General features: G+C 42.5%; 2 protein-coding genes across 3 annotated transcripts in view; one reads left to right on the top strand and one right to left on the bottom strand.

The window, feature by feature from the left end:
- The window catches only part of LOC310711606 (thyrotropin-releasing hormone receptor-like), a 30,434-nt gene extending 29,152 nt beyond the window's left edge, over positions 1-1,282 (bottom strand). The window contains exon 1 of the mRNA XM_083513747.1: positions 1,235-1,282. The gene's annotated coding sequence lies outside the window, so the exon portion shown is untranslated. The remainder of the gene's footprint in view (positions 1-1,234) is intronic.
- Positions 1,250-16,565, top strand: part of ZC3H18 (zinc finger CCCH-type containing 18) — a 56,003-nt gene continuing 40,687 nt past the window's right edge. For both annotated transcript variants that reach the window (XM_083513592.1, XM_083513591.1), the window contains exons 1-3: positions 1,250-1,386; positions 11,321-11,955; positions 15,677-15,761. In XM_083513592.1, coding sequence (XP_083369718.1) covers positions 11,335-11,955; positions 15,677-15,761 — 706 coding nt within the window. In that variant the 5' untranslated portion in view covers positions 1,250-1,386; positions 11,321-11,334. The remainder of the gene's footprint in view (positions 1,387-11,320; positions 11,956-15,676; positions 15,762-16,565) is intronic.

Raw genomic sequence — 16,565 nt, 5'->3', positions numbered from 1 at the left:
ACCTGGGTTTTCTAAGTTTGTTCTCTCCTTCCCTGTTTATATTTTCTACTTTTCTATTTGTCATTTCTTGAATTTTGTGGGGGAACAGACAGACAGTGGATAAACACCCTATCTGCTGCCCTGTTTTTGCTAGAAAATCATTTTTCTGTGAACAAGTCAGCATAGACATCACTCAGACAGGAGTGCAAACATGCTGGGAATGTGGGTTTGGAAGAGCACATCATTGTTTGAGATTGTTTGTGATGGCCAAAATCTTCCTGACGCAGTGCCTGTGGAAGGTGTTGAGGCATTGCTCCTGGCGGTTGTAAGTTGCCCATGATTCACTTCCATAAAGCAGCATGCTCAACAAGCAAGCCTGGTAGACATTCATCTTGGTACTGGACGTTAGCACCACATTCTCCCATACACTTTTGGAGGGGCAAGCCATCACCATAGCTGCCTTGCTCAGCATCAACGGAGAAGTTGCTGGTTATGGTGGGATCCAGGAAGACAAAATCATCTACCACCTCAAGCAAGTGGTCACCGATACTGAGGCGAGAAGTGCTGGAGTCGTCCTGACACAGGATGTTGGTCTTTGTCAGGCTGATGAGCAAAATGGTTGATTAGTTTCTGTAGAGCTTCCTCAAACTCTGCTGTCAAAATCAACTGGTGTAGCTTTCACCAAACTCTACATACAGCATTGGGAGAAAGCTTCACCTCTTGAATTTCTGCCAGCAATGATGGCAACCATTGGCCTGCCAAAGGGTGGGGTTTGGAATCAACAACCCTAACCATCTGCTGCGCTTAGCTTCGTAGGAAATCAGTTGCTGCAACATTGGATGGAAGCTTCAGGTTTTGAATTTCTGAGCCTTGTGTCGTTCTTAGGTAGACGGATGTCTGACACAAGGGATGTGTGCTGGGGCGGGGAAAACAAGAGCAGCAACGCTAGCGCTCTAGGCACTCTGCACGTGCTCAGAACCATTCTTGCTTTATATTACAGTGACCGTGAAACAAGCTCTGGACAGTAAAAGTGCTCAAAGGACTCAGTGCGCAAGCGCAACAAAGCTCTGTCTCCCGCCCCATCACTAGGTTAGGTCGTCTGATTGGCTGCTAAACCTCCTAGGGGCGGTCCCCGCCCTCCGACTACTTCTCTGGAGCTTAACCATGCGCCGCCACACCCCTTTCTATTTTTTTCCTTAATCTCTCGCTGCCCGGGGCGCCTCTGCGCATGCGCTTCCACAAACCCTTCACACACTCTCTTTAGCCGTCTCGTCGCCGACGGCGCGCTCGAATGACGTCACGCCATGGCCGCCTTGCTCCGACGCCGCCAGTAGAGGCCCTGTCTCGCGCCCTGCCGCTTCTCGGAGCCGCTTTCCCTCCCTCCTCGTCCCCTTCCCGTCCGGTCAGGTGAGGAGAGACGGGCCCGGCTTCCAGGCCCGGAAGTGGGCGGAGGGTCGTAAGGGAGCTGGGCTGAGGCGCCCTGGAATTGGGGGGGCGCCTCCCTCACCTCAACTTATCGCGCTCTGGGTCCTCGGAGGGCGGGGTGGTAGGCCTCTCCCCCAGCCCTGAACGGGGATGACGTTATTGGGGAGGGGGAGGAGGCTGTGACTCCCCCCCCCCCAGGAGGGCTGGTTGAGGGTGGCGGGGTGTCAAAGGGGTGACCTCCAGGGCATCCCACAAGGAGGCGGGAAAAGGGGAGGTCGGCGTTGCTCTGTGGGGATGAAGGTGGCTTCGAGCAGAGGGGTAAGAGGGACGTTCTGTGTTAACAGTTGAAGCGGTCTGAGCATCAGGCAACCTAGCCCAGCCCTGTTCTGCCTGGAAGCATCTTTCTGAAGTTTGAGGCTGCTCCCATTCTGCATGAGGTGGTTCGTACTGCCGGTAAAAGATGGGATTGCTTCATCCAGAGCCCCCCCCCCCGTGATGTTTGGACTCCCACTCCTATTATCCCTGATCATTGATCATGTTAGCTGGGCCTGATGGGAGTTGAGAGCATCATGTTGGCTACCCTTGTGAATGTTAAGCTTCCTTAAGATGCGTTGGATCATTGACCCAGACGCACTGCTGTTGTCATCTGAACAGTTCTCCATGTTCCCAGGTACACAGAGGCCTTTCCTAGCAGTCTTACTAGTGATCCTTTTGATGGAGATGCTGGGAATTTAACCTGTGACCTTTTGCAAGCAAAGTAGGTGGTCTGCAACTGAGCTGTGGATGCTTCTGATAAACCTGTGCAACCTAGCTGCTGTCTTTTCTAACTAGAAATGAATTTGAGAGCTTCAGTATGTGCTTTACCACAGAGTGATGGTGAACATCTAAAACATGGGTAGCCAATGTGGTGTCTTCCAATATTTTTTGGTTCCATTTCCTTTTAGCACCTGGCAGCATAGCCAAATAGCAGGGATAATGAGAATTGTAGTTCACCAACATCTGGGAGGGCACCATGTTGATTATCTCTGCCTTATAAGAGTTGAGTTGGATGACTTCTCCAACAAGCCCAGTCTCATTCCTGTCATTGGCAGTTTCAAGCAGAGAACTCTCTCCTTGACATGAGATAGTACATTGGACCTTCTGCATGCAATGCACTGAGTTATGGCCTCTGGGACTGGTGGTGGTAAATTGAGAAGGGTATAGTGAAAGGTTGATGGCTGCTCCTGCTTTGAAGGATGTACTGGGACAGACTGAGTCCTCAGTGAATGGAAAGCAAATTGTGATGACAAGTGCCAATTTGGGTTCCTCGTTAGCTGGCTACAGGTTCTTTTCTGGATGGATTTGACAGGGGCCAATGCTGCAGTTAGGGTATGTAAGGCAACAGCTCAGATGGGAAAAGACTGAGTAGGTTGACACTGATTCTGCTGGGAGGCTTAAGAACATGGATTTGGTTACTGAAAAGAGAGTGGCAAAAGAGGGGCATTAACTTATCTGTGGACAGCACAGAGACAGGAGGTGCTCTGAAGTTGCAAGTAAAAATTCAAAGGGGAGGTTTAACTGAAATGAAGATTTGAGGTTCATGCAAAGGATACCTGATCAAGTTAAGTTTTGCATGAATGAACATGAAGTTATCATTGGTTTCTCATACAAAGGGAGAAGGTGGGAACACACATCCCCTGACTGCACAATGGTAGTGGCGCCCTCCCTGTGGAACACCCTCCCTTCAGATGTTAAGGAGATAAAGAACTACATAACTTTTAGACGACATCTGAAGGCAGCCCTGTATCAGGAAGTTTTTAATGTTTGATGTTTTACTGTGTTATATATATGCTGTAAGCCACTCAGAATGGCTGGGGGAACCCAGCCAGATGGGTGGGGTATAAATAATAAAATTATTGTTATTCTTTATTTAATTAATTAAATGAAGAAATTGGGTGTTGCTTTGTATGGATGGAGATACTGAAAGGCTTGAGGGATTGCTTGAAGTGAGGAAAGATAATACAATGGGGTCTTAATTTAAGATGCAAAAGTTCAAAATGTGATTTGTGTTAGGGAGCAGAAGGAAGTGTGAGTGTTGAAGAAGGGATAGGGTGTAGGAAATATAAAAGATCAAGACTTTTGTTAGTCCCGTCTTAGCTGGTGAAGACTCTGCATGTATTCCTAAATGGCCTGGTAGCTCCTGGATATCTCAAAGATAAGCTCTGTTAACAGGGAGCTCTTTGGTACCTTGGGAAGAATAACTAGGATTTGTTGTTGATACTTAGCATTTTCAGAGTGCTTTCAGTCTTCAAATAACCGATCTTGTCATCCTTATAAGAAGTTTAGAGGGTAAATTAGTATTATCAACATACTGCAGATAAGGAAAGAGGCTGATGCTGAGAGAGAATGGCTTGCCTACAGCCGCCTTGCAAGTGCATAGCAGAGGCAAAATTCAAAACTTTACTCTCCTTCTGGGCCATTGCATTATATCACCTCCCTTGTGGTTGCCAGTGGAGGAGGATCTTTTTAAAAAAACTCCTGACAAGTTGTTAAGCATTGTGGATTAGTGAGAGCTAAGTAAAGCCAAGATAAATCATGTTTAACCACTCATCAGCCCTCTGCATTTTGAGGAAATGTGTTTTTAAAAGGTAGCATACTCCTTCTAGGCTCTTAATGACACTTCTCCATCTTAGTTTCATTTTCTCCTGGCATTGCATAGATATGTGGTATAAGATCCCACTGTATTATGTGGATCTATGTATAAGGAGCTGGTAAGTCTTACTGTTTTCAAGCACCTATGGCTAGAGCAACAGACTTTGTGATAGATGCCCATTCATTACCGGGCTGTTGAGAACAGTACTGCTAAAGGTGGGTTGTTGTTGGTTGGTCTTTAAAGTATTTATTTGCTGGTTTTAAGCTTAAAACATCAGAAAACAGTTTACATAAAATGACCATAAATAAAAATCAAATGAAGCAGCAGAAAGAAAGTCTAAGCCAGAAAAGAAATTTAATCATACTAACAGCACAGTCCTCTACAGGTCTGTACAAAAGTAAGTCCCATTGAGTTCAACAGGGTTTGCTCCTAGGTAAATGGGAATATGATTGCAACCTAAAATACACTAAAAGCATGGGCTTTAGTTCTGCTAAACAAATTACTTTCAATGTATAAGCACCAATTGCATTTTGTACCTGTAACTGGGCAGGAATAGAGTGGGTGTGACATTTGTCAAACAAAATACTCCGCGAACTGCAAACCCAGTATTATTTCAGTCCCTCATCACCAAAGCCCCATCTGGCATGAGACTAGATGTTGCTCACCCTTCCTCTCTAAACCATTTCATAGTCAGTACCATGGATAGGTAGCATTGAGTAGACTTCACAGTGATCAAACTACGTTCTCAACGGTGGCCAAGTATTTCCTTTTTTTATTCTACTTTTGTCCTATACTTTGAACCTCAAGGCAGTATACCTAGTTCTCCCCTCCCTGTGCTATTCTCCCCACAACCCTGTGAGGTAGGTTAAATTGAGATACATTAATCTGAGATAGGCTAGCCTAAGGTCTTCCAGTGAGCTTCATGGCTGAATGATGATTTAAACCTACATCTCCATGGCCCTAGTTAGCTACTAATCACTACACCATGCTTAAATTAGAAGGAGGTTCTTCTGGAATTCGTTGTAAAAGTAACAGACCATGAATTGATTTTCTCAGAGCGAGCTTTAGTAATACTCATTATGTAATCAATAATATAGCAGAATTTCCTTCATTCTTGGCCAGCACTAAATAAAAATTCAAGGCACCTAGGAATTTGATGCTGGCACCTGGGAACATGCTGAAGGCCAGTTTCTTTAAAAAATTGATGATTGTTATGGAAATAATTGAATGTGGCAAATAGGTATTTAAAATGTTTTTGGGGTCTTATTCATTGATCACTTAACATTCCGTCTGTTCCATGTTTAACCTTTAAAATGAGCACTTCATGGTTAGATTTTTCTGGGGTGAAAAGATTTCCTTTCCCTAAATATTATTCCCACAAACAGATTAAATTAAATGGAAGAAAAATGCTATTTCATCTGAGACCTAACTAGAGAAGCAAATTACCATCTTCAGGCAAAATTCCTTTGGGGAATGGTAACACAGAGACAAAGGCTAAATCTTGTTCGCTTTAAAATCCCATGTTATTCACAATAGAGAGAAACATTTCTCTTGTTAGACCTTTCAAAATCTTTGGTCATGAGCATAATAACATATGTTTGAAAATACTGGTTTTTAGCTCACCCATTTATTTAGTTTCATTTGGCTTCTGTGGCACAAGATATTCATTCACTGTCCTCCATTCTCCAGGCTTGGTAATAGTTGTCTTTTATCCTGTGTTAGTAAGGATTGGCTGCAATTGACATGGTATGGGGTTTCTTTTTAATGGGACAGAATTACATTTCAGATTAAAGTTAGCTGAGCCACATGCCAAGGGAGGACACAAATACACACACTCTCCTTGATTGGGAGCCATTTGACTGAGGGAGGAATAATGTCTTCCTATGCTCAAATATGTCCATCTGCTAATGCATCGGTGAAGCCCTATACGTATACCAACTCAAGAGCTTCCTCCAGACTGACATGGTTGTTCACAGCTTGCTCCCCTGTTCATTCTTGCTTCTTATGCAATTCCCTTTCATCCAGTATTCGAAATTAGCCAGGCACCTGGTGCATTTTGCACCTGGCTATCAGCCACTTGTGACCAAGTGAAGATGACTGGGCACCAGGATGGTGCCTGCATCTGTACCATTCATTGGCTCTTGACTGTTTTCACACACTAATACCGCATTCTGTAGAATTCTATCAGTTATATTTTATCTGCACAATTAGAACGAACTTCAGGAACCAAAATGCTTTTTCCATGCAGCCCGAGCAGGAGTGGTGAACGGTGTTATAGTTAATTGTTGTAGCTTTTCTTCACTTACACCACCCCACTGCCCTGCTTACAGTTGTGAAGAACATTCTTATGTTATGAATGGTCCATGTCACCATTAACAGAAAGAGATAGAAATAGGGCAATATATATAGACTGTCCCTGGATCAAGTGACTTTTATTCTTTAAGTTCTCGAAGTTCTTAACCTAGCTCAAGGTTATCATCAGAAATAGCCAGATGTCACAGTCTTTAGAGCTGTCTTACCCCAAAATGACAACTAGACCTTCTGTTTTGGTGACTGTAACCTTAGTTTAAGGAACTGTTTGGTGCTTAGCTTATATATCTGAGTTTCTAACACTGTTATCATCATGAATTTAAGAGGGGTGCTGTATAAAACATAACTATTGTTTGGAAGGTGATAATTTTTCTAGTGTTTCTGTTGCTTTGTCACAGGTACAAGGGATATTCTTGGTGTCTGCACAACTTTTATGCCACTTGAGAAGTCATGGGGCAATGTTGCACACATGGAATTCTGTGAGCTAAACAGTCAGTGAGCAAAATACCTTCGCCTCCTTTAGTCTTGCTGATGAAATATAACTAGGCATTACCTTCCAGACTTACTAAAGTATCTCTGTCACTACCTCTCAAATCTTATTTGGTTTTTAAGCTGGCTGTTTCAGCTGGCCTTAGAATCAGTTATTCCAGCTCATCTTCCTCTGACTCTCTACATTTCTGTAAGCCTGTTAATGCCGACCTTTAAGTTTGGGTGTTTCAGATTGAAAACAAACTTCTGGGCCTGTCTTCAGCAGGGTATAATTTCTGAAGTAATTAAACCATTTTAAATCATAATTGGAAAATGGCCAGTACAGCAAGCTTTTGGTCATAGATGTTTCTGATCTCTAGCCTTTAAGTGCTTTTGAAATGGCAAACTTATGGGTAGCTCTTCCAAGCTACACTTTATTGCCCTGAGCCACAATTTAATAGAAGTCAATTAGTAGCATTCTTTAAGCTTCCTGATAACATTCTCTCAGTTGGAAATTCAAATCTGTCCCAAAATTTGATGTACAGGTATTCTCAAAGTACTAAGAGTCTAGTGAATCAAACTGTGCTAAGGGCTCCTTCAGTTAATTTTACTTTTCTTTTTAATAAGTCCTGTTTTATTCCTCCAGTCTAATACATATGTGCCCTGGCATATATTACACTCTTGCAGCATTCTAAAGTTAAAGGTCTTAAAGTTGGGAATTTATTACCTACCTGGACATTCTATGTGTTACTAATATCACTTTATCTTTGTCACTTTGTGTCTTATGTCTACTTTTTGAATACTGTATTAGCTATTTGTTTTTGTGCCTGTATGAAGAAGGTTGACATATACAGGCCCAAATCAAGGCTAGCTGTAGAAACTTTACACCTAGTGCAGGGAGAAACGCAAGAATACTGTGCAATATGGAGGAAGGTTTTCATTCTCTAAAGCAAGTATTGGGTATCTCTGGTCCTCCAGTTGTTGCTGGATTGTAACTCCCATCATCTCTGACCCCGTCATGCTGGCTTGGATTGACAGGAATACAACAACATCTAGAGGACTGCAGATTAATTACCACTTCTCTAAAGAAAATACATAGGGTCTAATATAGTGGTGTGGAATGGATTTTTTTTTTAAAAAAAAACTTCTAAAAATGTACTGTTCCATAAAATGAATTAATTTGCTTTTTGAATGTACTCAGCACAAGAAAAAATGGGCTATTTCAAAGTTGTACATACTATTTTTTAAGTGATTGTCATTACGAAGCCTAAATATTACATATATATTACACATAGTCTATTTATGTTTAAGGCAGAATATATGCAGAGGGCTCTAAACAACTCAACATGCAGCTAAATCTTCCAGTCACTTTGAAAACTCAAAGTCAACCTACCTTTCCTGAAGGCTCAGTGGTTTTGCTTGTACTTAGGATATCCATGTTCACCAGTGATGGCTAGCCTGTTGCCTTCTAGATATTTTGGACTTCCAGTTACCATCAGAACCATCCAGCTGATGGCTGATGGGAGTTTTAGTTCAACATCATCTGGATGGCAAAAGGTTAGGTCTCCTGCTGTTCATGGCACACAGGTTTGGCAGTAACCAGCATCGTTGATTGGCTGTTGGCACTTAGATTGGAGTGTCATTTTTCTATCCATTATAGCCTAGTAAGGAGGGGGGGGGGCAAAACTATTGCATTCACATGTTTCCTCCCTTTCATAAAGACCTGCAAAACACTCTTAGGGTGTTCCTTCCTATTTGCCCTTTGACTTTTGTAAGACTAATTATATCAGCGGAAGCCTAAGGGGAAAGGGTTCGAAGGGCAGAAAACAACTAGGTGTTCTAGAATTTGGCAACAACCTCCAGGTTAACTACTTCTGCACATATGTAAAGGGGCAGTGGATTCTAATTAACTCCAGCTATCTGACTGTTTGTTTGATAACTCATCCCAGAACTTTAATTTCTTCCCACCCTGTGAGGTGAGATAAGAAAAGCAATACAATGAGAGCTTCAGAGGGAAAGAGAGAAAAAGATGGTGCTGTTGAAACAGCAATTGCAGGAAGTCTGACTGTCACTGCTTTGCCTTCAATATTGTTCTCTCCCTTAGCTAATTGGTTAGCTAATTCTCCTTTGTGGCTGAATTGTTGGCAATAGATAAATAATGGTAGAAGTGAAAGCCATGGCATTAAAATGTCAGCTTGGTCTTTCCATTGCTTGCTGTTCTCCATCATGCTTCTCACTCCAGCAGGCTGTTTGGGACCTACCGGTGGCTGATGTTGCACTCTTGCCTGCATCCCACATCCCAAGCCTGGGAATACCATCCCTCATCCACCCCCTAATTGTTGCTACTCTTGATTTTTGTTATATGCACCGTAGATGTACCCCTGTGCAACAATGCAAACGCAAAACGCTGGCTAAAAACTGTTAGTGAATATATAATCGGTTATGATGTCATTCAAAATACATGAAAAAGCCACCAAAATGATGTATATATCATACAACACATCTCACAAAATATACAAGTAACTAGAAGTTGTTATATATATCAGAGTCAAACAAAGAATCAAACAAATCAATGAATAGTGAGGAACACCAAGCCGTCTCTCAAAGGAAGACATCTCTCCAAAGTTTCAAAAGGAGATATCCGGAATAGTTCAACTGTTTCAGAATAAAGTCTTCATCAGCTGGAAATGGAATATAAGGCATTGCAAGCAATGAATGACAACAAAACTGAGCAACCTACATGTAAGTTATACAGTGGTCAACTTTATATGTCCTGTGCATTTGTGTTGTAAGCATCAGCAGCTACACTATCCAGTGAGCACTGATCCACTAGCATGATCCCAACTAGTATGAATATTTCATTGATAATTATTCGGTATGTATCTCTTTATATATTTTGTTCTACTGTGTAGCTTACATGCAGGTTGCTCAGTTTTGTTGTCATTCATTGCTTGCAGTGCCTTATATTCCATTTCCAGCTGATGAAGACTTTACAGTGGTACCTTGGGTTACAGACGCTTCAGGTTAGAGACTCCACTAACCCAGAAATAGTACCTCGGGTTAAGAACTTTGCTTCAGGATGAGAACAGAAATCGCGTGGTGGCGGCGCGGCGGCGGCAGTGGGAGGCCCCATTAGCTAAAGTGGTAGCTCAGGTTAAGAACGGACCTTCAGAACAAATTAAGTTCTTAACCCAAGGTACCACTGTATTCTGAAACAGTTGAACGGTTCCGGATATACTGTCCTTTTGAAACTTTGGAAAGACGTCTTCCTTTGAGACTTTTGTGAGACGTCTTCCTTTGAGAGATGGCTTGGCATTCCTTGCTATTCATTGATTTCTTTGATTCTTTGACTCTGATGCATATAACAACTTTTAGTTACTTGTATGTTTTGTGAGATGTGTTGTATAATATATACATCATTTTGAAGTGGCTTTTTCGTATATTTTGAATGACATCATAACCGATTATATATTCACTAACAGTTATTAGCCAGCGTGTTACATTTGCATTTTTGTAGATTGTTACATTTTGCAACATGGGGGTATGTGTTTGTCCTCCTCTCAGTGTAGCTGTGGCTGCTGCCTTATGTCTTTAAAATCCATCTGCTCAGCCTTCTCTTGTTTAGCTGAAGAGTTTGGGGCATTAAGACCACCCACAATCCTGGCAAGTGTCATAATTTTGCATCCAATTTGATACCACAAGGGTTTCTGGTGAAGTGGGCTTCTGCCAGTTTAAGGTGCCACTTGTCTTTAAGGTGCCACAAGATCCTCTGTGATTTTGCTGCAACAGACTAAGACTGCTGCCCCAGAATTTTTACTGTCTAGGGGTTGTAATCTGTTCTAAGTCCCAGGGATAAAAATTCAAATGAGGACTGTACATACCATTGTGTCATGAATTTACATGTCTACATTCTGAGTAAATTTGAGAATTACACAAATCTATTGATCTCACATTAATTATCCTTGCATGTTTTGGGCTTTCAGAAAACATGTTTTTTTCTGCTATGTTTAGATATGGTAGTGCTGGGGAGGAAGAAATTAGAGGAGAATAAAGGTAACGCATGGGGAAAGAGTTTAGATGTATTGTGCAGAGGACATGGGAACTAACTGGCTATGTCCATTTTAAGAGTTATGTGTGCAGAACACCTGGTGCTAGGTGCCTCCCCAACCCCAGGCAAACTGCACACATTCTCCTCCATAAGGATCAGAAGCTTGTACTTGGTAAAATGCTGTGGGCCTCACCTTTCACATACACCTACTATGGTTCACAAGTTACTGTCTTATATAGTCTACTCTGTGTAACTGGGAGCAGATGAAATTCTGGTTTGAACACTTGCGGTCTTAAATGGTACTGTTAGGCAAGCAGGCCCAGTCTCTCTGCTTGGATTGTAAACTGAGGATTCATTTTTAAGGAGTATCTGTATCTGACAGCTGAGAAATGTAGGAATGCTTGAGGCTGAATGTTTACACATTATCCCATCCAGCTATTTATTTTTCTCCCTTACAGACTAGCAGGCCCTGATGGATGTTTCCAAAAGCCCTGAGCAAAACCCCCGCTCTCCCGACGAAAAAGAGGAGGAAGAGGACGAGGACCAGCTGCTGTCTGATGACGAAATCCTCAAAGAGAGCGGCTCAGAAGAGGATGGAGAGGACGGGCAGGGCACCACTTTGGGAGAAGGCAAGGAAGATACTGACAGAATATTGAGTCAGGAGGAGGAGGAGGACGAAGAAGAAGAGAACCACTCAGGTGAAGAGGACTGCTTAAGTGAAACCAAGTCTCAGGACTCCGACAATAATGAGCAAAGCAGGGAGCTTAAGGGCTCTCTCTCTGTCAAGGAGGATGAGGAAGAACAGGCAAACGACTTGGGTGATGAAGCCTCCTCAGTCACTCGGGAACTAGATGAACATGAACTGGACTATGATGAGGAGGTTCCCGAGGAGCCAAGCACCGTTGCGGCTGACGATGAGACTGACAAGGCTGGGGGAGAGGAAGAGGAAGAGGAGGAGGAAGAGAAGGTAAATGAACCACCTGAGGATGAGAAAAAATCTGGCACAAAGAGCGACGACGAAAGAGGTGGGCAGGAGCCTGTCAAAGAGAAGAAGAAAGAGGAAGACGGAGAAATTGATGATGGCGAGATTGATGTAAGTTCACCTCCTTCCCACAATCTCAGGTTTTGCCCCCAGCCAGTGTCCCTGGAAACCAGGATTTACACAGCACTCCCCCTCCCACTTCTGTTTCCTAGACCTCCTGCATATGCAAAAGGACCTCTTGTGGGCTGTTTTCATAGGTACATTTTCAGCTAGAGGAATCCTAACATGCATCTCACAGCACTATCATCATTGGAATCTCCAGATGCCAGTCAATCTCATATCAGGCCATTCTTTCTAAGCACCCTCATTCAGAAATAGAAAACCTAGGAACAAAGAGATGGAGAAGCATCTAGACAGAGCCCATGATCTTTTTTTCCAGAATCTTGGGAGGGACTGTAGTGTTGAGTTTCTTCCCCACATTCTCAGTGTATGCAGAGCTGGAGTAGCAGCAGGGGAGTTTCCCCTTTACTTTGGTTCATTCTCCTCCTGGTTCTCGGAAATAGTAAGGGACTGTCCACAACTTTGAGTTGGAGTGCATGCTTGGTATGTAGGAAGTGTCAAGTTTGTCCCTTGCATATCTCCAGTTAGAAGACAGACAGGCTAGGAAGGGCTTCCTTTTGCTTGTGGTCTTAGGGAAGAACCCTTAGCCAGAGTAAATCTTCCTGGGCTAGATGGACCAGTGGTGTAACTCAGAATTAGGCAGCTTCATGTGTTAACAGGATACCTAGGTTTGCATCTCCATGTAGTCTAGTGAGGCCTGTAAGCTCAAGTAAATATCATTTGACAGTTTCCTTCTATCTGCTTATTGGTGGCAGGAAATTTGATTGTGGACTGTCTGAAGCATACACATAACCTGTGCCTATTCATGTAAGCTTGGCATTTCTGCATTATCAGTTGCCTTAAAACCTACCTGCTTCTGGAAATGGATGCCAGTCAGTCTCTTTAAAAAGAGCATAGCAGAAGCGTTACTCATCCTGGAAGGTTTCTTTTTAAAATCCACTACGATGGCCCTTGTGGTCTCTTCCAACTCTATGATTCTATGATTCTATGGTTCTCTCTGATAAATGCAATACAAGGCCTGCTCTTTCATGCTATCCATATGAACATGGAAAGCTGCCATATACCAAGTCAGCTATTTTGACTTTAGGCCCAGAGCCCTTTCCCATCCCTGCTGTCTGAGAATTTTTTAGGTTGGGGTCGCCAACATGGTACCCTGCAGGTGTTGCAAGCAACAACTCCCATCAGCACAGCCAGCATGGTGAATGGCTAAACGCTGGAAAACTTTATAAGGGGTTACAATAGATTACTGGTAGCACAAAGTGTGACTTTTAGCTTTTGTGTTAAAATTGACACTCAAAGGAAGAGTCCTATGGCATTTCAAAGGAAAAAAAAAATTCAGTTTGGTACCCTTTTCTTATGTATATTAATGACAAAATCACAATCAACAGCCTCCTTCCCATTATGCCAGAATCTGGAATGCATGATCTCTTTCTTAACAATCCTCTGTCTTGGCTCGCTTTATGTGACTGTGTAAAATTGCCAACTAGTCTTTCCCATCCCTCAAACCCTACGGGTAAATGTATTGCAAGGTATGTGATGACTCTGAATGTTTTTGGCATTTATGTAACATCCTCTACTTGCTTGTAGTGCAGGACCAGTTCCCTGCATTTCAGTTCACTTACAGGTAGGTGCTTGTATAACTGCTTCCATTGAGAGTGGTGGGGCCATGGAGGGTATGTTCTTTTTCCATCAATTCTAAAGTGAGACAGAGTCAAATAACATATTTGTTAGCATTGTAATAAGGATGATAACGAGGTGTGATGAATAGGGCTAGGTGATAACTGGTTTTCAACATTGCAATGTATCACCAGCTAAACATCCCGATATACCAATATTTCACAATGTGTGGAATAAGGATGGAACTACCGTATTTTTTGCTCTATAAGACTCACTTTTTCCCTCCTAAAAAAGTAAGGGGAAATGTGTGTGCATCTTATGGAGCGAATGCAGGCTGCACAGCTATCCCAGAAGCCAGAACAGCAAGAGGGATTGCTGCTTTCACTGCGCAGTGATCCCTCTTGCTGTTCTTGCTTCTGAGATTCAGAATATTTTTTTTCTTGTTTTCCTCCTCCAAAAACTAGGTGCGTCTTGTGGTCTGGTGCGTCTTATAGAGCGAAAAATACGGTATGTAGAGGTGAACATCAGGATTGAGTGATAACTGGCTTTAAACATTGTGATATATCACCAGCTAAACATTGCAATATACCAATATATCACAATGTCTGAAATAAGGATGGAGCTATGTAGAGGCATTGGCTGGCTTCACAGTTTTCCCTGCATTGTGATTTTTGCCCATTCCTCCTCTTGTGATTCGCTGCCCCCTGCAGGAGGCTGGCAGAGTTAACAGGGACTGCAGGAATTGAAAGAAGCATTGGCTGGCTTCACAGTTTTTCCCATATTGTGATTTTTGCATAGTGCACACATACACACACACCATGATTCGTGATATATTGCCAGGTCAAAAATGAAACCAATATCACTATATGGACTTCAAACCAGTTTTGGACAATATATTGATATATCTATCACCCAGCCCTAGTGATGAATTACTTTGCATTTACTATTTATTTATAAAACTGAATAAAATAAGTAAATAAGAAACAGAAAAGCTCATCCAGCATGGCCAATGATTGAAGCTGGCATCTCTTGCATGCAGAGTATGTAGCCCACCACTGAAGTAACTTCTCCCACCTTCCCCACCCCCCCAAAAAAAAGATACCAGGGACACAGCTTCTGGCCTTCTGCATCTAATGCATATGCTGTACTGCTGAGCTCTGGCCCCTCATTTGGTTAAAAGCAATCTTGCTTTTACTGTCTGACTTTTCCGGGTTATTAGTTTTGAAGACTGTCATAAAGAGCACCCAGCTTTCTCTCTCCACATGTTGTGCTGTGGTGTGGCTTTTCATTTCTATGACTATGTAAGAGCTGTACCACATTGTAATTCTGCACTGTTCTTCCTGAAACGGGGAGAGTTGGATTTTGTAGCAATGAACAGTGAAATGGTTTTATTTGCTCTCTTTAAGAGCTGCTTGTAAACAGATTGCCTCTGAACTTAATAGGGTGGAACCTCATCTGCATACCTGGCATCCTGCAGATCTATAAATAGGAGAAACCCAGAAATAAAATAAAGCACTTTTAATGTTCTGTGCCCAAGTGGGAGGCAGGAAGCGAGGGTGGGGAGATAAAAAAAAATCTGTTCCAGGTTAATTTATCATTCACCAAAGTTACCTTGTGCAAATCAAAAAGTGTCTGTACACTTGCTTTAAATCTTACAAGATTTGCTTGGAGCCCAGCTCTTGAATCTGCCATATTTTGGCAGTTTTGCAATTGGAGGAAAGGGATAGATAGCTGAGAAGAGATAGAGCTGTATGCTTAATAGTGGAAGATAACTGGCAGGTGAGAGTACTCTGTAACACAGAGAAGCCCTGCCCTTGCCATGCTGAACGTTTACAAATGTTTGACTTTTCTTAAGAGCCACACGTAGCAGAGAAAGGAGGAAGAGAATGACAGACTCAGTTGGACCTGTTATGGCTGGTGGAACGTGGCTCACCATCCACCTGTTCAGGAGCAGGTGGATAGAAAGTGTTTGGCTTCACCTGTCTCCCAATGTGCAACTTGATTGAAGGGTAGCAAAGCAAATACTCTATTATTGGCAGCATTGCTGCTGTAGCAGCATCTGCCTTTTACATACCTGTCTCTTTATGTCTTTCAGGATGACGATCTGGAAGAGGGAGAGGTAAAAGACCCAAATGACAGGAAAGTGAGGCCGCGTCTCACCTGTCGATTTTTCATGAAAGGTAGGAGCCATGCCCAAGTGCTCCCTCTCTCCTGGAGCTTGCAGAGGCAGCTGTTAGGACTTATTGCCTCTGCCATCCTGCCTCCCGAGACTTGTGGCTTCTGAACATAGTGCATTATCCAGGTTTATTTCTGTATGTTATCAAGTCACATCAGATCAAACGTTCTCAAATGTTGTCACAGCAAGCATCACAAAAGGCCTTCGTAAGAATCCTTTGGGATCAGATCCTGGCAGGGCCACTTGGTATGTTTGTAGCAGTAACCACTCAGATATTTGGGATAGCCAGAAGCTGAGCACGAGGAAAGAACCCACATCCATGGTCTTTGGTATTCCAAGACATCCTGCATTTTTATATGAACACTCCATTCAGTAATCACAACTCAGAAGCCATTTTTTATTATATCTGGATCTCAAGTCCCACCATCATGGCTACAGTGGGTGGCAGTCAGATTTCCCATGGCCTTTTAAAATATATGTTTAATTGGTTGGTTTTAATGCTGTTTGACAATAAAAACAAGGACATTAAAAATGCATGTCATTTCCAGTCTTAAATAGAAACTAAAGAAATCCTATGTGTTTTACTTGATTAATTAGTTAATTAAATTGGAACCTGGATAAATATATTTCTGAAGTAAGAAGCAGACTTGCTTTGTTTTTAGGTGGTGGAGAGAGGTGCTTGTGTTGAGGTAGGCATCCTTGTAAAAGAGGCATTTATTTTGCATACAAAATACTTTCAAGATGGTACTTTCCATCCGTAATTTTTATAAGTACTTTGTGCTAAAAAAAAATTCATTAAAAATGTTTA

The sequence above is a fragment of the Podarcis liolepis genome, assembly GCF_965112155.1.
Source record: "Podarcis liolepis genome assembly, chromosome: 7".
NCBI lineage: Eukaryota > Metazoa > Chordata > Lepidosauria > Squamata > Lacertidae > Podarcis > Podarcis liolepis.
Note: the sequence above shows the minus strand (reverse complement) of the source record. Positions and strands in the feature narration are given on the sequence as shown.